This window comes from Echiichthys vipera (assembly GCF_963691815.1).
Source record: "Echiichthys vipera genome assembly, chromosome: 7".
Lineage (NCBI taxonomy): Eukaryota > Metazoa > Chordata > Actinopteri > Perciformes > Trachinidae > Echiichthys > Echiichthys vipera.
Genome location: NC_139832.1, coordinates 19,826,179 through 19,849,994, shown reverse-complemented (window position 1 = coordinate 19,849,994; position 23,816 = coordinate 19,826,179). Strand labels below are relative to the sequence as shown.

Genomic DNA, 23,816 nt, shown 5'->3' with positions numbered 1-23,816 from the left:
GGTTGAAACCCTGACCGAAAGGGGGTCGCAGCACTACAGAAGGGAAGTAGCCTTCCTGAAGGTCCGTAAGATGGGTTTGACCCCTCCCTGAGATCTTACTAGCTAATTTAATGAGGCTACCAAGCCTGCTTTTGTTGGCCAAAGTCAAGTTACCATTCTGATGAACTTCTTGAATCACCGGGGGGTTATACAACATTTTCACATTCTTATGCCCCTACAAGTGTTCAAAGATGAAAGATGAAGTTGGTAACTTTTGGTTTTGGCTCAATTTGGTCACAAACATTCCCATTTTATAGCCATGGTACACTAAAATATGTTTCTGAAAACACTTATGCGATAAATAGGCAATATAATACTGCTCTGCTGGGAAATGTTGTTATTGTGTGCTGCGGTGTCATTAGGATCACATAGAGGGCTCTGGAAGTAAACAGGAACACAAGGTGGAGGTAGAGATACATTACTTTCTCACAGGTCATCTGTCTCATTGTGCTGTCAGGATAAAGTGACAGTTTCATCAAATATGAAAAAAAACACATTTTCTATAGAAAGTTACCAACTTCAGCTTTAACTGCACAAATTTGTCATAAATTCCATTTTTTTTATGAATGCCTCCTGTTCATGAAGAGATGCGATATCACCAAAAATGCCATGTATAAGGCTGCATGGTTATGGAAAAATCAAAAACAGAATTATTTTGGTCAATATTGAGATGTGTAACACCATCACACATTGACTATTGATACATCATGCATTTATTACATAATATACAACAATACTACTACTACTACTACTACTACTACTACTACTAATAATAATAATAATAATAATAATAATAATATAACATAATTCAGGTGAACTGCATGCATATTTTAGTAAATGTACTACGTTTGCTAATGTAGATGTGTTTCTCTAGTTTTCAGTATTATTTAAGCAGTTCATGTAAAGATGTTGAGGATAAGCTTTCACTACCAAGTGATGCCTGTGAGTAAGGAGCAGGATTACAATCAGGACTCTGTAGAAGAGGAACTCTTGTTTGATGTTTTTGTTGTTGTTGTTGTTGTGTAACAGTTTGTTGTGTAAAGGAAAGTGGTGCGCTGGTTTTATAAGTAAAGACGAAACAAGAGCGTTTTTGTGAAATGGACAGCGGCACAATAATCCTTTTATTTTGATTATCTTGTTTTAATAATTGCTGGAAGCCAAAATCGTAATTAATGATAAAATTTAATTAATTTAATGCTACCTGTTTCATTACATTTGGGGCTGATTTTTATTCACAAAAACTATAAAAATATAGTAGGTCCTGATGAAAATCAGCACACAAAAATATAACCAATGTTTTAGTATCAGTTGTGGTGTTAGAGGAACAGAAACAATCTGAAAATATTAATACAGCTGTCAACAACATATAGTAAATTGGCAAGACACAATTATTTGTTTAAATGAAAATAAAAGTATTTTAAGTTAATGCCAGTTAAAATCCTAAATTATATTCCGATTAAGGCATTATAATTATTTAGTTGAAAAAATATTTTGGACCTCACATTTTACTCATACCTACAAGAAAACTTTTCTTGTAGTTTTCTTTTTTGGCACTTTGGTTAAAGTGAACATAAAGGGTTCTGAAAGGCTGTAGTGTTGATGTAATGCACGATGGAGCTGTTTGTTATGGATGATAACTGGACAGAATGGTGAAGCTAAAGTGCTGAGATGCAGTGACATTGGTGCTGAGGATGGTGGAGTGAAGTGGATGCAATTGAGAAGGCGAGGAGGAGGTGGACAGAGACAGAATAGTAGATCAAATTAACTAAAGTTGCGCTCTCTTGTTCTCTCTCATACACTCTCTCACAGACAAAGGTACACAGACACGTTAGTGTTGTGGGTGTACAGTACAGTATGTCATGACGTATATAGACAAAAGTACCATAGACTCCGTTTCTCTTCTTGTTTAAGACACACACACTCACAGAATCAAAGTTCAGCACGGCTGTGTATGAAGGTGATCTGGTTTGTTAATCAGCTGTTGTCCAGATGGAGGAGTCGGGAGATTCAGATAAAGACACGACAGCAAAGGGGGCCAATAGAGTGCCACCGACCCAGACTATTTAATAGGGTCTACTGGGCAAACACGTTATCAATCGGAAGCTTTCTCCCTGTAGAGATAAGCAGGTGTAAATAAAAGATAATGTGATTACAACACAAAGTCGGGGGTCAGGGGTGGTATTATCTGCAGAATGACATTGTGTAAGTCAAAAGCTTTCCAGATCAAACGTGACCTTCAGAGGAGAGATGATGGTTTATTGTTTAACCCACACTAACATCTGAATTCAACCTATACAGAAACATTCACAAAAAAGAAATGACTGGGGCTTGAGAAAATAACAGGACGTAATTATAAGCTAATCGCATTTGACATAAATCTTTGAACAGGCCACTCCACTTCATGTCCCTTGCTTTGTCTGCTTAGAGCAATGCATAGAAGACGCAATTCAACAATTGAAATTAGTGAGTGATCCCAAAGATCACAAGAATTAAAATTTTTCCGCAAGAAGATTATATGTATCTATTGTGGTTTAGTATCTCTCAGGATTTTAAACGCACACACACATTTATTGTACACATTTATGTATTGACTCAACATGTTCAGTTAACAGGCATATGACTTGATATATGGATGTATTTATTGACATGATTTTCATGCGCACACACACACACACACACACACACACACACACACACACACACACACACACACACACACACACAATTCTTGATGTTCTCCCTCAGGGTACAATTACCTCATCAACTAGTCTGAGCCAAGAGTAATTAGCACAGCAGTGCCTCATTAAAAGTCATTATTTAGATAGAATGTCCATTGACCTTCATCATACGCAATTGGCTACTTTCCTTTGTTCCCTTGTCCCTGAATGTGTGAGTGTGTGAATGTGTGTGCCCTAAAATAATGTCCATGCCAGTATATTGGGAATGTTTGCACCTGCAGCATTTTATACAACTATAATGGTGGATAGCAATGCAAAGCAGGGGCTAACCCGGCTAAATATTTGACCGCCTTGGCAAACAGTACAGAATAAGCAAAAAGAATAAAGAATTTGAAAAAAGCTTACGCATGACAAAGAAAGAAAATGTCTCAAACTGATCGACCGCATAAGTGAGAAATTTCTTTTGTCAGGCTTTCTGATTGCTGACTTCCCACCGGGCTTGAGGGAGAGAGAGAGAGAGGGAGTACAAAACTATGCTGAGATACGTTACACTGTCATTTCTGCTTGCACAGCCGAACTGTCCTCTCCCTGTTTGTGTCAGAGCTCCACACACACATACTGTCAGCGACATTTAAGGCAACATGTGTTAGACAGAGAGTATGAATTTAGTGGAAACATTGTGAACGCAGCAGTTCAGTGTGTGTACAGTTTATTGATGCTTTAATAAATGCTACAACTCCGAAAGCCCCTTTGCTTGCTACCCGCTGATTAAAGTGAAGGGAGTCAGCCCCGAAGCTAACATCAGCTTCAGCAGAGGTTCACTGCACCAACCTTGTAGTGGACCGGCTATCCTTAATTTAGTGACAAGCCACTCCTCTAAGTTTTGAGGAGTACCGTACCCCTCAGGCTGCCCGGACTGACAACTTTTTTTGAGGGAAAACCTGAAGCATCCTTTTGGTAGACAACGAAGTCATTGCATTCAGTTCTTGTTTAAACAAGGTGAAGCAGAGGGAGGCAAGCAGGTTATTGCTGTGAGGTTGCATCAGTGTCCACTTGCTTATATATTTATAGGGTTGGGGAGAGAAGGGGGAGTAAAGGGGGAGTAAATCAATTAAGTTTAAGAATGACAAACAATGAGAAACAGGAGCAGAGACAAAGATGGCTGGCTGCAGGAACCTCTCAGGGGGGGCAGATAAATGTTCCCTGTCAGAGCTGATGGGACTCGTTCAAGTCATATTATCAAAACACTCATCCTGGCAGGTCTTAATGCCAACTTGCTGTCACTGTGAGAAGGTTGGGGCCTGCTGTTCCACATCATGCAACCACATCGGCAAAAAAGTCCTGCCCACCTCATGTACTCTTGATATAAAAGTGGCCCATAAATCTGAAAGATGTAAGCCACCAGTGCTGATAATCTGAGAATGTCTGCTACCTGAGAGTCATTGGGAGTTTTGCATCTTGCAGTGTGCTTCCATGTGACATTAGCTTATTATTGCGTGCATCCACTGTTCCAGTGCCATGATGTTGATTACATGTGGGTAACAGGACATGTTTTCCAAAGATACTTCTCCTAGTCAGTGCGACTGATGAATGCAGTCATCTGAGGAGCAGTGACTAACATCGGCTACCCAGAGTGGACTGTTTTGACATATTCTAAATGAACAAATCCTAACTCAAAATTATCTGTTTACCCAATTTATATATGCTATGTCCTACTATAAACATAGGGTCGCCTGATAATCATTGATCATATAAAGCAGAACTGTGGCAGGATTTGCACATTTTTATAGCTTCCAACTTGAATTTATTGCTTGCCAAAGTGAAAGTTTCAAACATAATATTAATGGAAGTAATTAAGACAACCAGCAAAATACAGTACCCCATATGAATTAATCTAACAGCAGCGATAATTAAAAACTCTAAATCATAGCCCACTTGAGCTTGTCTCTTTTTTTTTGTTGCTCCATTTGTCATTGTGATAAGATGTAGTGTACTATGCAGGCTGCTATCTATTTTGAGCTATTATCTGAGCTTCTTGTTGAAAACCCTGCTCTAGTGGAACTATTGGATCTGGAGGAACAGTGAAACTTACAAACTTACTCACAAGAAACAGGCTGCAGGAGAGACAGGCTGTCAACCAACAACAGACAAACTTTAATCATCTGGTTGTCTGTTTCTTCTGATATCCTTATTTCAGTATCAGTAGTATTCAGTATGATGTTTGCCATGGTCTGACTGTGTGTGTGTGTGTGTGTGTGGGGGGGGGGGGGGGGGGGGTTTAGGGCAGTCCTGCAGGCACGGATGTTCTCAGCGGGACTTGTTGGAGACGAGTCAGAGAAGTCTGCATAAGTCTAGTGTCTCATGGATGGCACAGTGCCCAGAGCACTGCATCACCTCTCCAATTAGAACATTCGGAAAGCAGGCACCATGCTACATCCTTGACTACAAACTGTTCCTCTGCAAAATGGATCATCCCAGATTTGTTTTTTTTAGTTTAGAGTTTGAAAACTTTCTATGAGAGGATGTGTTTTATTTCATGACAAGTTTAGGTTGGGTAAGCCAGTGTCTCTCATGAGTGACTATTGAACTCTGACTAATTGACCCAATCATACTGCTGATATCCCTAACACTAGGGGTGGAACGGTATACCGAAAAAATCCGTCCCTTTCGGTACGCATGTCACGGTTGGGTACACGTGTATACCGTTCGGTTTATGAGGTGCAACATAGCGTAAGCCTTCATGACCGCTGTCCTCTCTCGTGTCTGTCTCAGCGCTACTGTCTAAGCGCTCCGTCTCAGCGCTCCGTCTCAGCGCTATGTCTCAGCGCGTCAAGTCCCGGCGCGCTGGGAGACTTGCTCCACGCTCTATCTGTAGGCACACGGCCACAACGCTACGCACGCTCCCGCTACGCACGCTCCCGCTACGCACGCTCCCATACGCTCTTTTTCGTGGGTTTCTGAATCCTCTTGGCAACAGCTCGCTAAGCTCCGCTGTTTGTTCGTTTCTGTGGTTAAATCCGTGGTTCAATCACCACATCAATGTCTCTTTCTACTCTGAAAAAAAGAAAGATTGACACAGAAAACCGCCAGTTCACCAGAGAAGTTTTAGTTTCTGTCACTGTGAAGCCTGAGTTTACTCTGCAGCCATATCTGCGTGTAAAGAGGAGAAGTTGATAACAATCATGCTACTCTGCATTTATGTTACATTCATTTGTGTCAGTCCAGTTTTTGAGCTTGAGCTTGTCAGCCTGGTAAAGTAACTAGTTACTGAAGTAATCAGATAAATGTAGTGGAGTAAAAAGTAGAATATTTCCACTGATTTGTAGTGGAGTAGAAGAATAAAGTAGCATGTAAATAAAATACTCAAGTAAAGGAGAAGAGCCTCAAACTTGTACTTTAGTCCAATAATTGAGTGAAAACCTCATTTTGGATAATTTTAGTCACGGGGCCCCAATTCCAAATGAATTGAATAGCCCTGATATAGCCTATTTCAGTCAGTTCAGTGATTGCTGTTTGTGTGTATTTTAGTGAAAGAAAACCTATTTTCTTCATTTCTTCAAAGATTTGATAATGTAAAAATGTTTATATTCTTACCTAAAAGGCAAACCATTGTTAACCTTTTTGCCAACTAAATATATAAACACGTTAATGCAGCAATGTGTCTCCTACTGTTTCAAAATCTCACTTCACTTTCATTTAAGATTGTTACAGTAATCCCTAAGCAAGCTGCCTTATTATTTCAGTGTTGATGAAGTGTTTGCGTGTATGATTGCATGACATGTACTTAAGAATATCTGATTAAATTTTCTTTTTAATTATTAGGCTACAGATCTGATACATGGTATTTTTAGAAGCTAAAAGAAATAGAAAAAAACAACCGAACCGAAAAAAACGTGACCCCAAAACTGTGATATGAACCGAACAGTGGATTTTGTGAACCGTTCCACCCCTACCTAACACCCTCAATAATGTATAGTTGGCCAATTAACCACTGAAATAAGGAGAATATAAGCCTGATATCAGACAGAACTGTCAACACTCCCTTTCCATCTTTAGTCTGACATTGGCTGCACTTTAACTGATGGAGGAGGGGGATTTTGTTTTCCCGAACCAATCACAAAAGATTTCCAGTCCGAGCCAGCTAATTTCAGTTAAGCACTAAGCGCTAACTTGAATGGGAGTAAAATAATTAAATCGTGTGCTTCTTCTAGACTTTCCAAAATGTTATCGGACCAAGTCTGACATTGAAACGAGCCATTTCATGAAAGTTTGCGGTGCTCAAAACTATTTATCCACCATTTTACAGCCACAACAGCACCGACCATAGACCCTTTATGGTAGCAACGGAGTAGGCTACAGCTGAATACGGCGGAGCCTATGGCATGAGACAATTCAACTAACTTGGGTGTGACTGGGCAGCTAGTGCAGTCTAGTCCCACTGATGGCGCTAATTGACTAATCGTCAGGCCCCACGTGGTGCTCATTGGATCGCCTGCATTTTTAACCGACAAACCACAGTTTGATGTCACAATGCCAAACAAATCAGTCAACTGTGTGGAGTGGGCGGATTGTCAGGTCTGGACATCGGTGTGCACATTTTCTTTAAGGTATTTGTTTGTGAGAGCCAAAGCATGACACAGAAATCCTTTTCTCTTAATGAGCGGGACAGTTTTTTTTTTTTTTAAGTTTGATTCTATTGTATACCCTCTTATCAGGTCTGATCAGAGCACAACACACTGAGCAACAAAGCTGTAAGACAGTAAAGGACGAGAGGTTGAAGTCAATCTCATTTAAGTTTGACTCAATGAGGGAATAATGAGCTCAAACCTCACAGGGATCTGTTTATCATGCCACCCCCTTGACATTGTGGAGATGAGGACTATTGTACATTAACCCTCCGGGAATTGCATGAGTTACTGGACAATCTAGCTCACCTTAGAGTACATGCATCGCTGGAGGACTTTCATAGAGATTCTTAAGTCATCTCACAAGCCACTACCAGTGCACTGACAAGAGAACCACAACATAATTACTGTATAATTTCCTCGGTCAGGTCACAATTCAGCTAAATGAGGCTGCCGTCAGTCTCGACAGTGTACCAAAGGCTAGCAACAACACAGAGGCCATTAACCGTGACGAAAAAACGGGGAGATAACAGTCCTACCAGAGAGAACTACAGTGATGAAACAGTGCTTTCATTTTACCCTTCACATAGGAGAAAACTGATGACAAAGCAAAGGTGGCAAAATTCCAAATTGTACTTTCAGCAAGGAATAACCACAATAGAATCCCCTTCATCACCTGAAAATGTACCATCCCAGCGGGTACATATTAAATTACAGGCTCATGCAGCTCAACATGCAAATATATGATAGCTGGTAGTTTCACCTAAACAGCAATCAATAATTTCCTCATTAGTGACTGCTAACCCTGATGACAAATAATGTGGTAACCTACTACTATAACTGGAGAGCAGTTTGTGTATTTGGGTGTCTTCGCATACGTTGAGAACTGTTTGTCCAATCTACGTCACGCTTGGCAAGTGTATTGCTGGGGTCCCATGGATGTGCTGTGTCGAATTTTGTGCAATTTGGACACTTTCAGTGTTAATCAACTTTGAATAAACCATAAGCACCCGCTCTGTGCAGAAGCAGGGGTCATCATCAGCGGCGTATATCCTGATGAGGGGTGGGGGCAATCGGGAGGTGGTCAAATCAATCGTAACTAATATGAAAAAGTGTATTTCAGTGGTGGTTCTGACTAGGAGTAGCCATTACTTGGTTGTGTTTTTCAGGTTCATTTCAGAACCATTGACAGAGAACGGATGTCTAATTATCACTAGTAATTTGTTTAAATGTCACAGAAAACAACATTTATTTTAAATGTTAATAAAATAACCTAGGTTGCAGCCCTAGACATGTTAAATGTTTTTGCTCAGCAAGAGGTTTTTATTTGGAGTAACTTAAAATATTGCTTGAGTCTAAACAAACCTGCACCTTCATTTATACATGAAGTGATACATATTGAGAAGATTTAGCAAGAATTATTTGTCATAATAAACAGACAGCTCTGCCACAGTGAATAAGCTAAGGCCGATCTTTCATTAACTTAACAAGCACTCACAAAGTATTGACTCAACATGTTCAGTTAACAGGCATATGACTTGATATATGGATGTATTTATTGACATGATTGTCATGCGCGTGCGCACACACACACACACACACACACACACACACACACACACACACACACACACACACACACACACACACACACACACACACACACACACACACACACACACACACACACACACACACACACACACACACAGTATTATATGTTGTTGTGTGGCAAGATAGATGGTGATAGATGGTGGCTGTTCGTCAGGTTTTCTCACTGGTGCTGATCCAATGAGGCAGACTGTCCTGATTGACACAACCAGTTCAGCAGGGTCAAAGACAAGTTCATGAATTGTTAACCCACATCCATAAATAACCACAGGGTAGCGGAGCAGACCCTCAGAGAGAGGCTGAGACATTTATTCAATATCACATTTTTGATTAGGGAGCAAATTTCTATTTATATTTCTATTGATTGATTTCTTCGACCGGGTTGGTCAGATGAAAATAATCTTTATTAAATAATTCTCTAAAATAAGTAAATTATATTTGGGTGGGTGTCTACCACTATGAAACTGAGTACAGTTTGAATTCAGATGTTTTCCCTTATTTTGGCAGATTAGACCTCTGCTCAGGTTGAAGCAAGGCAGTTGTCCTGCCCTATCAGGTGGAATAAAGAGAACTGAGGGGTGGATGGAGATGTCAAACGAGCACAATATACTAACCCACACATTCCTAGGAGGAGGTCTAATCATAGAAAAAATGGGTGTAGAATGGCATGGAATGGCTTAAAAAAATCAACTTGTTCTTGTTGCTTTGTTTTTTCTTTATAGTCAAAGCTTATTTACTATTAAAAGTTCTCTAATTGGTGCATTCATGTGCTTGCGGGCAATTTAGTCATTTCTGATTTGACCAAAAATCTACTGAATCCACAAGCTGTATGTTGAAACTTATGCTTACACATAAATTACTAAATTTAAAAAATTGAATAACTGTGGGTAGATGAAAAATGGCTCTGTCGAAGCTGTGACAGTGAGCCATCATGTAAAATACCAGGGCCATGAAACTAAAAGGCATTCATCTATTATTAATTTTGGTTTATGTCTTATATTGTGTATTACACACACACACACACACACAAAATTTGGAGAATATATGAAGTACTCCTTACAGACACATGATTCCTTTCAGGACATTTCAGAACAACATAAAGCTGTTGAGGGCAGCACGCCATCAGACAAAAGGGAGAGTCACTTCTCTATGTTGTTGTATTAATATCCACCAACATGCCACCGCTCACAATGCCAAATATATCATACACTTAAGGGACACACCAGGCACAAAAATGCTAAAACAGCTTCCTACACCCAAAAGGTAATTACAAAAAGTATCTTTGGTTTGGGAAAATGTTTTCACATTGTGGCTCTTCTGTCAGCTTCCGTGAAACCTTGCAAGCTATAATAATTATCTCCACAAATACTCCCTCTGAGGTATGTTATAAAATTTCAATGATACATTTTACATTCTACTCAAGTAATCCAATATACTTAACTGCTAATAAAGCACCTCTCACCTACCTGTCTTGATTTAACTTGCTAATTAAACTTTGCTGTTATCAGGGGTTTAATTAAACACACTTGACGTTGAAAGTAAGCAGAAACCGTTTCTGTTCAAGGATATGTAAATTAAATTGGTTGGGTTGCACAGTGTCTGTCATAGTGTCCACTTGTGTGCGTGCGTGTGTGTTTATAACACCTGATTTGCCCTGCTTCAGTGCTGCTTGAGCATTGCTTGCAGATAAGCGTGAGTGGCAGGGTCATCATTCTCTGCACCATTCAGTAGTTCAGAAACAAACGCAAATGCATAAAAGCCCGTTAATGATGCCCAGTTTACAGTTTTACCCACAGAATCCGTGGATCAGGCAGGCTAGGTCATAAATAATTAAGCTATGTGTGTGATTAATCACAGATGGGTGAAATAATACATCATTATTGAGGAAAATATTCATTACATTCCCTTGAATGTGAACATCATATTTTAAGTCTAATTTTTCATTTGGCATAGATTACCAGACTACAAGTGTAGTGTCCATGCAGGTCTCTAAATTTGGAGAAAGTAATTCCTTAGGGTAGGTGGCGGGTGGATGATTTATGTGTACATGCGAAAGTCAGAGCCAATCTGCGCATCTCAAGTGCAAACGACTGACCATTCCTGCCTATAAAGAACACAAACAAACAAACAGAAAACACACTTGTTTAAATTTATTTCAGATTTTTGTCTTCAAATGTTGTCAAAAGTCAATCAAACAATTTGTCACGTAAAATCATACGAAATAAAATTCTAGTGAAAAGAAATCCTGTCTTTTTTTTCAATGTATGAATAAAACTCTCTAAAATCATAAAAAGGAACCTAGTGGCCTGAGGGTAAACGTTTGTTCTGTGTCTCTAAGGATACAGTTGTACTCACACTGTTCAAACGAACTAGACTGTAGCCGTTAATCGTGCTTGGGCACGATTTGATTGGTAAGTGTGAGTAGACCCTCAGTGCTGGTACCTTATTCCCGACATCAACAGGGAAAAAAGGCTGTTACCCAGGTGGTTGGGATCTTTAATGATTCTCTGAATGAAGTTAAATGTTCAGGATTAGGTGCAGCCTAGTAAAACAAAAACACGAGTTGGAAGTGAAAAAGAAAATGATTCAGCCTTTCCTTACCTTCAAGTTCCCTTTGAGAAAAAAAGCACAGAGCCCTGAGCCTTAGTTATGTGTCTATTGATTCAGTAATGTGTTTAAAGGGAATACTCCAAATTTGGTTCTTGATGGATTTTAAGCAGTAAGTTCGCCTGAATGACTCAAGTTAGTTACCACAGCAGCTGCTTAGTTCAGAACAGCAGAGAGCTGCGGCTATATAGAACAGTTATGGTGTGAATTTATGGTGTGAATCTATGAAGAAATATGTTGCTGGAAACTGTGATAACTTGTTCTTCTGGGTAAATAAAAATAGAGTGAATGTTAATTTTGCAACATTACAGGCAACAAATCAGCCACCGACTGAGCACACATCCTTTAAAAAATTCCTATCACGAGTACAATGTCTCATCTGTCTAGCCTCTTCCGAAGAGGTTATCAAGAGCAAATTGAAATTGCTTTCACCACTTGAGTGCTAACGGTTCTAAGGATGACTGCAGGGTCAACACTAGCTATCAAAAGTCCCATCTCCTCCTCTGTTTATGGTCTGGTAAGTTCTTGCCGGCTCCCGCAAACAGAATGTTAAATAGCAATTGTGGTTCTTTGCTAGGTGACTCACAAAGCGTTGTTGTAGGTGAGAGCTGAGAATGTGGCTGGTTAAATGTGAAAAATAATGTCAAAAACTTAAGCAGGATGCACAGGTTACAGAAAAAATACCTTAAGAGCTGAGATCAAATGTGTAAAAGTAGTCAGGATGTGCTCTACCCAGTCCGACCAGTAGAGGATGATGCTATTCCACTCTTTATTTCTTTTAAAATGAGCTTCTATAAATATTTTAAACCTAAATAATTCACAGAATACTAGATGATAAGCATTTCCTCCTTTGCCTTACTCTGTTTCCTCTAGTTTTCTACTTTCAAAGTTACTCACCACTTTCATTGCACCAAGCTTGACACCTAGCCCAAGGTCATATTTGTCTTTGAACATTATCAGCCTCCCAATCCCTGTATCATAAGGCCGGGACTGTTAATGTGGCACCCTGAGGCCGCCACTGCAAAGTCACAACCCTGAGTCAGCTCAACGTGGACACCGTTACACTCACAGAGTCTCTGTGAATAAAGCACAGAAGCTCTAACTTTAATCCACCTTTTTTTTTAATTTGGTTCTCTGGATCACAATTATTCTTTAGATATAATAACTCATATCTCAATGTAATTTCATTTTAAACATATTTTCACAAATGAATATCTTTATGGATACCTATATTGGTGTAAATGTGAAGGATAACATTGTAATGGGCTCTGAAACAAAATCAGAAAACAGCATGTTTTTGATGACCTTTCATTCTGCTCTCACAGCACCACCAGCAGATTGAGGCAGCATAAAGAGCTGAAGTAGAGCATGCCAACTACCCCCCCCCCCCACCACCACCACCACCACCGCCACACACACGCACACACACAAAAATGTATTCATCCAGTCAATACCTCCTCAGACTCATTAATGATAATGAATGTGACCTTGCTAGAAAATTAAATCACGGTCTAATCACGTTGATTTTCTCTCTCTTCCACTTACAGTATGTAAAAATGGTATCTGTTAAGATTTTAACCCTGCAAGTATTGGTCGTTACAGGGAGCACATGTCACCAGGTAGAGTTTAACTTCTTTACTGGACTGTATGATGGTACATTATAGGCAGTAATGAGCTGTACATATTGTTATAAGTTTGCTGTCTCCGACTTCACTACAGGCAAATGCTGTGATAAAAAGAAACACTGAAAACAGTAATGCTTGAAAATAAAAACAAATCTGCATCTATGTTCATGTCAGCTGATGCATGTCCAATGGATCGTTTGTGTATGTGCATCCTTGGAAAAGTATAATAGATGTTAAGTCGTGGTCAAGAGAGGACAAATAGGTGTGCCAGGGCTTGACGCAAACCTTTTACCAACTTTTGGGACACAATGAAAATAAATCAAAAATCGGGATACGAGAAGACATTTACAAGCGAACTGATCCGAAATGTATAAGGATCGATATCAACTAACTTAAATTTTCTTACATTTCTTATGAAAGATTTAAAAATGACTGATTATTCATTTGTGTTGTTTTTGCTGTGGTGGCATGCTTCTGCCGCGCTCAAGTAACAACAGCAGAAAGACAACAAATTAAACAAAAATATAGTACATGGGAGCTACTGGCCACAGCATCTGCTAAAAACGCCAAGTGAGAGCACACATTAAAGAAATACATTTTACAGTTTGCACACATTTACAAGTAAAAAGCTGTATGATACCTACAGTATATGTTTGTTTAAAGGTACAGTATGTGAGTTGAGTTTTGTACAATCTGAAAGGGCGGTATGAGATTGGTATTGTTCATGTTTGTGTCATACTGTTTTATATAGTTGAACAAGAGGAAAATTCTTATTCAAGTAATGACACCATTATTACTGGTGTTCTTGCATTGCTAACAAGAACAGGGGAGATAAAGTACCTCACTGTTACATGAGGGTAAAACATAACCCTAACTTGATGCAACATAACAATTCTTTCCTAGCAGGTTTGCTTTGTTGTGGACGTCACTCCTTTCAGTAATGCTAACATGGCTCCATCCGTGCGTTGTTCACAATTTCTCTGCATACATCAGAAAAGGGTGCAGCATTGTTCCCTGACAACAATGATAAACACCTACACCTTGTTGAGGAAAGCATTATGTAAACATACCATGGATGGAAAGCAGGCAAACCCATTCTGAGAGAAAAATGTATACTATTCTTGTTAGCGTATATTAAACTTGTGTTAAAGCAACTGGGATCACTGCAACAATGCAAAGCCAGCTGTATTTTGCAGAAAAAGCTTGGCTGAACCCCAAATGAATCAAGACAGCATGCAAGATGGAGTCAGCAATGCACTAAACAACACCCTTAGGTGATATACCAGAACAGATTCTGCAGATATACATTACTAATATATGGAAAACATCTACTGTACATCGCAAGGGATGCTTTCACAAGCAAGAAAAACAGAAATCAGAGTGGGAAGGGGCGGAGGGAAAGCAGCACAATCAGCAACAACAGAATGTAACAGGGACAGGAATCAGCAGCAACAGTTGCACAGACAAAAGTGACAAGTAATTGTTCACTTTATCCATCAAGTAATTGGGAAATAAAGTGCATTCCCTATGTGTGAGTATTTATGTGTCTCAGGAACTGGAAAATTAGCTCAGCAAGTAGGGAACAGGTGTTGGCAGGCTGACAGTCAGATCATAGATGACCCTGATATGGCACAAATGGACTTCAGTCTCAGGTGTCCCTTCTGAAAGGAGAAGTTAGGAGAAGGAAGAGGAGAAGAAGAAGTGGGAGCAAATGAAAAAAAACAGAAGGACAGAAAGAAGAGAGAAGAAGTGGAGGAAGGTGGGAAAAAGAAGGGAGGGGGAAGAAGAGAAAGATAAAGGACAGAGATGGCTTCTGGGTGGGTAGTGGAAAAATGACAGGAAAGAGAGCTCAGCATGAAAGATCTTCAAAAATTGTTAAAAATCATGCCAACATGCATCTTGGGGAGAAGAAACTACTTTATATAGAGATGACCCTGATCTGTTGGAAAGACTCGATGGAGGGAGGAGCGTCTTGACGAAAGGCTGTTCTGATCTATTCTTGTCCGGAACCCACCCTCCCCCCCTTCGTACCCACGCTCTGTGAAACCGGACCTCAGAGCCGTCCTTCAGATCGGGGGGCTTGATGTAGGAGGGTGGTCATGCAGTGCTTTAGTAACCAGGGTCATAACAGATAAACCCATGTGTGAATATTCTATCCTGAGCTGCATCACTTTTCATCAATCAGCTCTCTGTATCTAAGCCTCTTTAACATAAAGAGTACATTTGGTATGCAGGCAGACTTATTGTCTAATGTATTTACAACATGTGTACACATACTGGTTACAGATAGATACATCCATCATAAATATCATCTACAAGCACCGCTAGTCGTCATAAATGATTCAATTTGCTGTGAAAAAGTTTGGGTTCATGATGAGTAATACACCAGCTCTTTTCTCAGACAAGAGAAGCACAAATGCCAGAGATAAAGATGGTCATTACTCTCATGTCCAAACACACAAAATCGCTTGTCTCTCACAAAAGTCACTTTAAAAGAATTGCCACTGACAGCGACACAAATGGACACACATTCTGTTTTGCTTTATAAAGAAATATTTCTCTCCTTACAAATGAATCAACATAATGTATTCTGCTTTGCGTCATCAGAGTATTACAAGATTCCATTATTCAGTTTCCCCTCCATTGGCTGTTATTTTATAAAAAGAAAAATGCACTTAGATTGAATTTCAGTCAGCCAGTTCGCAAAAGCAATCAACTCTCGCATCTGTTAAAAAACATGATTACCCATGAAAAACAGCAGACTATAAAGAGTGACCCCAAAAATATTTTTGGATGCGCTTGCAGACATAGACACACACACAGTGCACAGGGGATGCTGATGGTTCATCTTAGCATTCTCTATGCCATCTCCAATTCTCCCTCACCATGCACATCATCCACACGCGTGCGTGTGTGCGCTCACACACACACACACACACACACACACACACACACACACACACACACACACACAAACACTCACACACACACACACACACCATGCCCAGAATAGACTAATCTCATGTGTGAGTAATAGATCCATAGGACATTTGTGTTTTGCCTTGCACTTACTTACATATCTTAATATCTATGACACAATCTCATCATTACCCTTTAGGCTTAAACATAACCAGTGTACAGCAGCATCTGTCTAGACTAAAGGAGCCTAAACTAACTACTCAAAAAAGATGTAGGCATGTGGATATCAGATTAGTAGTAAATACGTCTGTCATAGGTAAGGCATTTTGAAAACAGCAGCCTTACAAGTTAAGCTTTTCCAATGGCCCCCTCTTTTGGCAAGAAGGAGTTGAAGCACTTGGCATCTAAACTGACACAAATAAATGGCATGCTGAATATGTTGTTTACTACCCTGAAATGATTTATAACTACTGTAAGTGCATGATGTGATTATGTTTTGTCAGTTTTAATTGTGCTGTTAGTTATGATTATTGTCAGTCAAGATGGTTTTGAAACAAAGCCGGTTACCTGAAAGACGGTGTTGCTTGGTGCTCACTCGGTTGGTGTTTTGGACCGTGCAGCAGAGATGGAGCATGGCAAACATGGTGAGGATCATCATCACACTCTGGAGCAGCAGGGTGAGCTCAAACTGCTTCCCTATCCTGCAAGGACGCAACCAAGACACCAATCACATTCTAGACTTCACAGAGGTGACAATTAAGAGAGACTATTAAGACAGTCTAAAAAATACCTTATAGACAAGAAATGAATATGGCCTTTAGTTTGCAATAAAAGTAAGGCTAATAAATGAATAAAAAGGTGATTTATTTATAATAGCAATTTATAGATATATGAAACTATATGAAATTATATTATATGGTTTTATTACAGGACATGTCAAATGGGCCATAAGCGGCACAGAAAGGCCTTATAAATAATTCAAGGTTCCAACCAGATTCCATAAAGAACCTATTAAATTCCCCCTTGTGTCCCTCCAGTCGGAAACAATGACCTGTGCTCTCTGATGCGTTAAACAATTTGAGGAGAAGCCTCAAAGTGAAAAGCATATGGCTCACATTTTATAATGAGTCTCATTTTATTATAAATGGCCTGTGCCTTTCAAAGGCCAAAAAGAAGAAAGACAAACAAAAACTTGTTGTATGAAAACACAGGCCTTTTCCTGTCTTCCTCACCAAAAAAATATGCGCAGGATGTTGGCTATGAGCAGTACCAGACAGACTCTAGTGGAGAAGCCCTCGCTGTTGCTGCTCCTCTGGATATCCTGGTACTGTGGCACATAGGGCAGAGCTCCCCCGAACACCATGAGGCAAGACGCCATCCAGGACAGCAACGTCCATGAGCCCTGCATGTCCTCCTCCTGCAGAACCACATCTGCATCCATCACACCGACAAGAGGTCAGGGGTGTCCAGGGGGTCTAAATGTTGCACCTGGGAAGCAGCAGAATGAATGGAAAATAATGGTTGTTCAGCAGAGTTACCACTAATTAATGTTCTGAGGTAGCCAGAGGTCGATAACAGGGCCTGAAATTAACATTCCTCAAGAGAGCATCAGCAGTAAAATGTATTAGGCTGATTAGATTTAAATACCTCACTTATGTATGGTTGTATGTTATAAATAACTGACCCTGCTGACTACACAATAATCTCTTACCACAAACTCTCATTAAAGTAAGACAATGGCTATGGCCTAATGGCCAGACTGGCCAAACTTATGCACACTTCAATCTTTATTAAACAAAGTGCAACTGAGACATTAGACCAATAGGCCTTTTTGACTGAAGACATTTTGACATGTCATAGTAGGAAAAACACAGGAGAAAAAAATAAAAGGAATGATGGCTGATCTACATTTGATAATACAAAGTATTGAAAAGTACTAAAGTATTGATACTTTTGACAACCTTAGTACAAACACTGACTTTTAACTAGGGTTCCCCACAACTGTATTCCAGCTGACTAAATGACCAGAGTAAGCAGAGTACTTATTTCATTTTAATGAAGAATCATATAATTTTTATTAGTAAGTTATTATACTATATGAGAATTTTGGATGTGCAGGACACACCTGCAACTGAAGCTTTCAAATTACTTTTTTCTATGATTACATAGGCATTGCGGCAGCAGTAATGTAGGCTCACACATTTATGGAAAGGTACAGATGTGTGTTTTATGAATTTGCAGCCACATAGTCAGATGGATATGACAGGCGGGGAATTGAAGTCAAAGATAAAGAAAAGTCCCACAGAGAGGGAGCATGTGAAATGCAAGGAAAGGTTAAACAGCCAATAGCCAGTGAGGACAAAGATGACAGGCAGTTATGGGGGCACCACCGAGGTGTTCTGGGTGGGAGGTGTCAGTATAAACTGCCACAGTGTGGAGATAACAAGCCAAAATGCAACTCATCCTGGTTACTGACTTCTCTCTGACAAATACACTACAGGTTCACACAGTTGAACACATATTATTAGCAAGCTACCCACTCTGCGACACAATTAGTTCAGACACTTAAGTTCCTTAAAATGGTGGTGTTTTGCACACAGTGGTAGCAGGCATTCTTGAGGGGATAATAACATAAACTACCACATGTTAGTAGTCCCCTCATTCTCTAGACCACCCTACAAACCAAATAGTGATTCATTTCAGACGTGATTTTGTAATACACATAAACAACTTGAAATGGGAACGACATTGTGGACATGTTTGTTATTAGAGCCAGTATGTTGCTGTATAACTGTATAACTATAACTTGCTAACACAAAACCATACAGATTCTGAGGAAATAGTGAAAAGTGCGGGAAATGGGTGTGTCGTGATTCATGTGTGACCGTGTGATTCTTCTTCTTGCTGTGCAATAACAATATCCAGGCTAGGCATAAATATAAACTCCTTTGCCCCCATACATATTTGGCAGGTCACTCAGTACAGCTTAGATAGCCAGTCAACACTGCAAACTTTAGTCATGACAAAATAAAAAGAACTCAAAAGCGAGTTCTCTGGTGGTAACTTTTTATGACGCTCCTTGTGTAATTGCTGATAGTAGGCTGTTTCAACACATGATGTGATGCAGCTGTATTGGGAGCATCCAGAAGATGAACAGGGTAGGGCTCCACAGTAACAGTTGCCAGGTTGCCATTGGCAACCATTTTGAGAATTGGCAATCAATTCTTGGCACCTTTTAACAAAAATAGGGACCGCCAACAGCCAAAATAAATATATATTTTTTAAAACATCTGTTGCATTAGAGATATTTAAAAAGTGCTGTTACATTCAGAACTGGAGAACTGCATGTAACACTACATGTGCATTTAGTAGTGGGCACAGACATTTGTGAGACAACAATAAAGAAAATTAAGTTGTTTGACTGTGGGGTGAAAAGTTCAACTAACCTGTCAGCATCGCAAACAAGTGTACAAATTGATTCAACTGACAAAACCAGAATGTTGAACATTTTCATTATCAGGCTTATAACTAAATATGATTTTAATTACTCACTCAAAATATAAGGTGACTGGAAATGGCAATCATATTTTCAGTGTCAGCAACCAAGAGCTGATGCCTGGTTTAAAAGGCTGTGTCCTGCAGCTTGTGACAACTCATGAGACACTGATATTTCCCGCAAGTCAGCTGTAAGTAAAGACATAAGGAAGACAATGTTTCAGCCAAGACCTCACTGATTTGGAGGCTAGAGCGAGGTAGGTGGTTCTGGTGGAGCAAAGCCAATTTTCAAATAATCTACACCTCCCAGTGAATGTCCCCCTGCGCTTCCTGTCGAGCATGTAAAAAGATTATTAATAATGCAATGGGAATGCAAAACTGTAGAGCAGACCTTGAACACAATCCATAAGTGTTTTTTTTTACAGGTTTCACAGTTAAACATTACTCAAGAATTTAACAACACAAGGTGTCTTCAGCTATTTCCTTCTGCCTGGTTGTGAGTAAATTATCACACCCACACCACAGTAGGGCCACCTCTAGCAACAGGACATGTTGTTATGCAAGCAAAGCATAGCTTTATGGGGTTGGGTCACTAAACATGCCTGAACATACAGGCATCACTTTTGGGCTACTGGGCAACTACAGTAACTGCACACAAAGAAACAGCTATAACACCGTCTGGTTACATTGTTACAGAGTGATATTGGTATACAGAGTAGGTTAAACGTGTGTAATATATAATTCCCTCATCAGAGCTACACAACCTCCAAAAACGCCCCCTGGGAGTATGCGTATTGTTCTAAAATAGTCACTTTTGTTTTTAAAAAGCGCGCTCACAACACGCATTAATATTGCCCCTGACATAGATTGTATGTCGATTCAACTACAGTATTTACAGGTAAACCATGAACAATTTTCCACTTTTACTTACCAGTAGCCTTCATTCACTTTCCTTCACCATATAAAAAACACCAAACTGCACACTCACACGGATGTTTCAGGCTAAAAAAACCACACTGGGTTCCCTGGCAGCTTCAACTTTCAAATCCCAACTCGTCCACAAGAGAGAAGAAACGTGCACGCGCATGTAAGGCACACAAACACGCGCGCAGACACATACACCGTTGTTCACTATTACTTTCAGACTTACCACATTTTCATGACATGCAGCCATTTGCACGGGATGCAGCCTAACTGTGGTGAACAGACGCTTTGAAAGATTGGCGTTTCTGGTTTTCTTGGGGCTATAAGAGTTAGAAAACCACCAAAATTAAATTAAACTACTGTACATGCTCCTCATTCAAAACTTAATATTCCACATCTCTTAGCAGCGAGTCAGCTCTCGCGAGACTCTGCGTGTTGTGGAACAGCTGACGGTGCGGTGGGTGGTGCTAGGGACTGCTAACAGTTACAAACCTAGATAGTGAAAATAATCGGTAGGCAGCTTCTTGAATTTTACTTTTGTTAAGGCACAGATAGTCATTCACCCCACGACATGGCTGAGACGGACCCCAAATCAGTGCAGGACCTTACCAATGTGGTGAGTCGTGCCAGCGTTAGCTTCAGCATCCTAGCCAGTGATGTCCATAACAATGCTAATGGTGGCAAGCTATCGTTAGCTAATTTTTCAAGCTAAAGTTAGCCGTAGTATAGCGTATTTCTAGCATTTAGTGTGATTTGTTTGTATAATCCATTATCTTAATGGGCCCGATGTGTTTCAATGTGTTCACTAAAGCCAGAACGTGCTGACCTTCTGTTTTGCACGTTATGTAACGTAAATGGTCAGTAGGGTTTTTACATGACATCACTATATCACAACTGAGTAAACCGCATAGTATTACATAAACAAACGTCGTGCTGCTGTGTAACGTCATTTCTGTAGATAGGCTTATTCCAACAGTAATTGCCAATTTATATCATATTGAATACTGTGCAGTTTCACTCACAGAACTCGCGCAACTCATTGTGCAAATGTAATTCTACTAATGTTTTCCAGTGTTGTCATGGAGATGAGTAAACCTTTATCAATACCCTGTGGTATTTTTCTTTCCCCCTATAATCTTATTTTTACTATACATTATTCACATAATTTGTAGAGTAAAGCTTATTTTTTTGCTTTTAACTAGCCTTAAGAAACAGAAACATCTTTATTGTCATTATACTAAGTACAATGAAGGGTTGTACTTAGTATAATGACATAAAGATGATTCTGATTCTTAAAGAACTTCCTCCCTTACACATATCAAAACGAATCAAATCAAAGTAGAAACAGAAACACAAAGTCAGTAGGCAGCAGTTGGCAAATAGTGTGAATGTAGTTTATTCATTTTATCATGCTGCCTGTTAGGGTACCTCTTAACTACAAGTATCTGACATCTGAGGAATACATTTGGGGAAATAAAAATGTCGATCCATGTCTGGAGGCGCAGACACCATGTAATAAAACATTTATAGAAGAGCCATATTGTATGATGGGCATCAATGCACCAATGCAGAATAGTATGAATCTATTGTGCATTCATTGTTCTGCACAAATGGTTATCAAAGTAAATCATTCTCCATGGTAACTCAGCTTTTACATTGTTTTCAAGGAAACTAGATACTTTTATCTATGTTCTCCTTTTTAAAATCCTTCATAGACCACACAGGCCTGGTGCATCAGAGGGAGTGCTGATGTTTTTCAGTGGCAGAGCTATTAATAGTGAACTTATATCCTCTTTGATTGTGTCATCCACAAAAAAATGGTAAATGTGATGTGTGACTACCCTCTTCAGTGAACAGACTTTAATCAGTAGATTCATTTTTTTCGTGTGTGGTTTCGTTGTTGCACTTACAGTATTTGTGCTGTTTCACAGGTCCAGACACTGCTGCAACAGATGCAGGACAAGTTCCAGACCATGTCAGACCAGATCATCGGGAGGAATATCCTAACTAATCAATCAAATGCAAGCAATCAATTGTTCCTTGATTAGATGCATTAAGTTTACAAAGTTTGATCTATTATATTCTAGTATAACAATGGATTTGTCTCAAATATAATGTTTCCCATTTAAAAGTAACTTTGTAAAGTTTAGTGGACCTTAACTGCTTTTCCACTTGATGAGATGAGCACGCGCATTGATGACTTGGAGAAGAACATCGCCGACTTGATGACCCAAGCTGGGGTTGAAGAGATTGAGGCGGCACCGGAAAAGGCTAAAGAGGGTCAAGGCTCATAATGAAGGTAAAAAGTAGGACCCATCTAGCATCTTTAACAGTGCAACACCAGTATACCCTCCTAACTTTTATTCATGCCTTCCATTTTGTTTCAAGGCCTATTGTTGTCGCTCTTCCCGATTGATTCATGAATAGATATCAGAAGATTGGATGATTGTTTTTTGCCATTAGTTTAACATCTCATTTAATCACTTGTTAATTTTGCGTTGTAAGGTGTTAACTTGGCAAAATGCATGCTTTTATGAATGGATTTATTATCATCTTTGAACCAGTTTACTACAACGCAGACCATTTGTTTTGTCTGTCCCGCAGGTTTCTAAGTAACAAGGTGTGAAGTCGGTCCTGTATTCAGGAGCAGCAGACTTTTCCATATTGAAAACAAATTCTATTATTTGGTGTGTCGTTGTGTGAAATGCTTTTTTATATATTGAATATTGTGAAACGGTAACAGTTATGTGATGACTTGAAAAATTGAAAGTTATTTGTAAGCTAGAATAGTGATATGCCCTTCAGAACTGTGCTCATGTGCAGGAATGCAACTTTTGGGATTTTTGTGCGTTGACCCGGAGGTTATTTCACTGACATCATATACCATGACGCCCTGAACTGTGCTGAGAAGTACAACCCGCAAGCTGGCCAGTAGAACCTCCATCCCTACCAACCTGGGAAAATGGGCACAGTGAACATCTGATGCCTGAAGGGTTTTATAAAGAGCACTGTTGCTACCAAGGTGTGGGATGCATTCCAGTTTCAACTGATTTTCTTCTATTAAAGCTATTTAATACAATGTAGTCTGTCATGTCTTACATAATAAATATTTGTCCAGGTGCTGAGTGAACTTTTGAATTATAAATAACTCTGAGGTGCTCAGTGTTTTTGTGTATTTTTTTTTTTTTAGTCAGTTGTATTTTATCATGCAAATTATCTGGAATATCTGTGTTGCATGTATAATGTATTTAACTTAGTTAAGTACTAACACCTGGGGATCAACTAAGCTTGGG

The 23,816-nt window shown here is 39.5% G+C and overlaps 2 protein-coding genes across 4 annotated transcripts in view; one reads left to right on the top strand and one right to left on the bottom strand.

Annotated features, from left to right (window-relative positions):
• The window catches only part of LOC310949608 (solute carrier family 66 member 2), a 49,999-nt gene extending 29,111 nt beyond the window's left edge, over positions 1-20,888 (bottom strand). For 2 of the 3 annotated variants that reach the window (XM_083917098.1, XM_083917100.1), the window contains exons 1-3: positions 20,531-20,653; positions 17,337-17,592; positions 16,672-16,805 (exon numbers count right to left, since the gene is read on the bottom strand). In XM_083917098.1, coding sequence (XP_083773224.1) covers positions 16,672-16,805; positions 17,337-17,545 — 343 coding nt within the window. In that variant the 5' untranslated portion in view covers positions 17,546-17,592; positions 20,531-20,653. Of the gene's footprint in view, positions 1-16,671; positions 16,806-17,336; positions 17,593-20,530; positions 20,654-20,749 lie in introns of those variants that run through there. The other variant, XM_083917099.1, reaches the window with a different exon arrangement.
• Positions 20,889-20,969: 81 nt separating this feature from the next.
• Positions 20,970-23,643, top strand: hsbp1b (heat shock factor binding protein 1b). Its single transcript, XM_083915997.1, has 4 exons — positions 20,970-21,139; positions 22,455-22,521; positions 22,696-22,822; positions 23,128-23,643. Exons 1-3 carry the CDS (start codon positions 21,095-21,097, stop codon positions 22,815-22,817), a joined length of 234 nt encoding a protein of 77 aa, XP_083772123.1. The 5' UTR covers positions 20,970-21,094; the 3' UTR covers positions 22,818-22,822; positions 23,128-23,643.
• Positions 23,644-23,816: the final 173 nt, after the last annotated feature.

What these genes read in the sequence shown, in the direction of transcription:
- hsbp1b (XM_083915997.1), top strand. Translation starts at nt 21,095, where the DNA reads ATGGCTGAGACGGACCCCAAATCAGTGCAGGACCTTACCAATGTG. An exon ending in TGCAGGACCTTACCAATGTG is followed by an intron (nt 21,140 to 22,454) that starts GTGAGTCGTGCC and finishes GCTGTTTCACAG; the next exon opens with GTCCAGACACTGCTGCAACA. An exon ending in AGACCAGATCATCGGGAGGA is followed by an intron (nt 22,522 to 22,695) that starts ATATCCTAACTA and finishes CTGCTTTTCCAC; the next exon opens with TTGATGAGATGAGCACGCGC.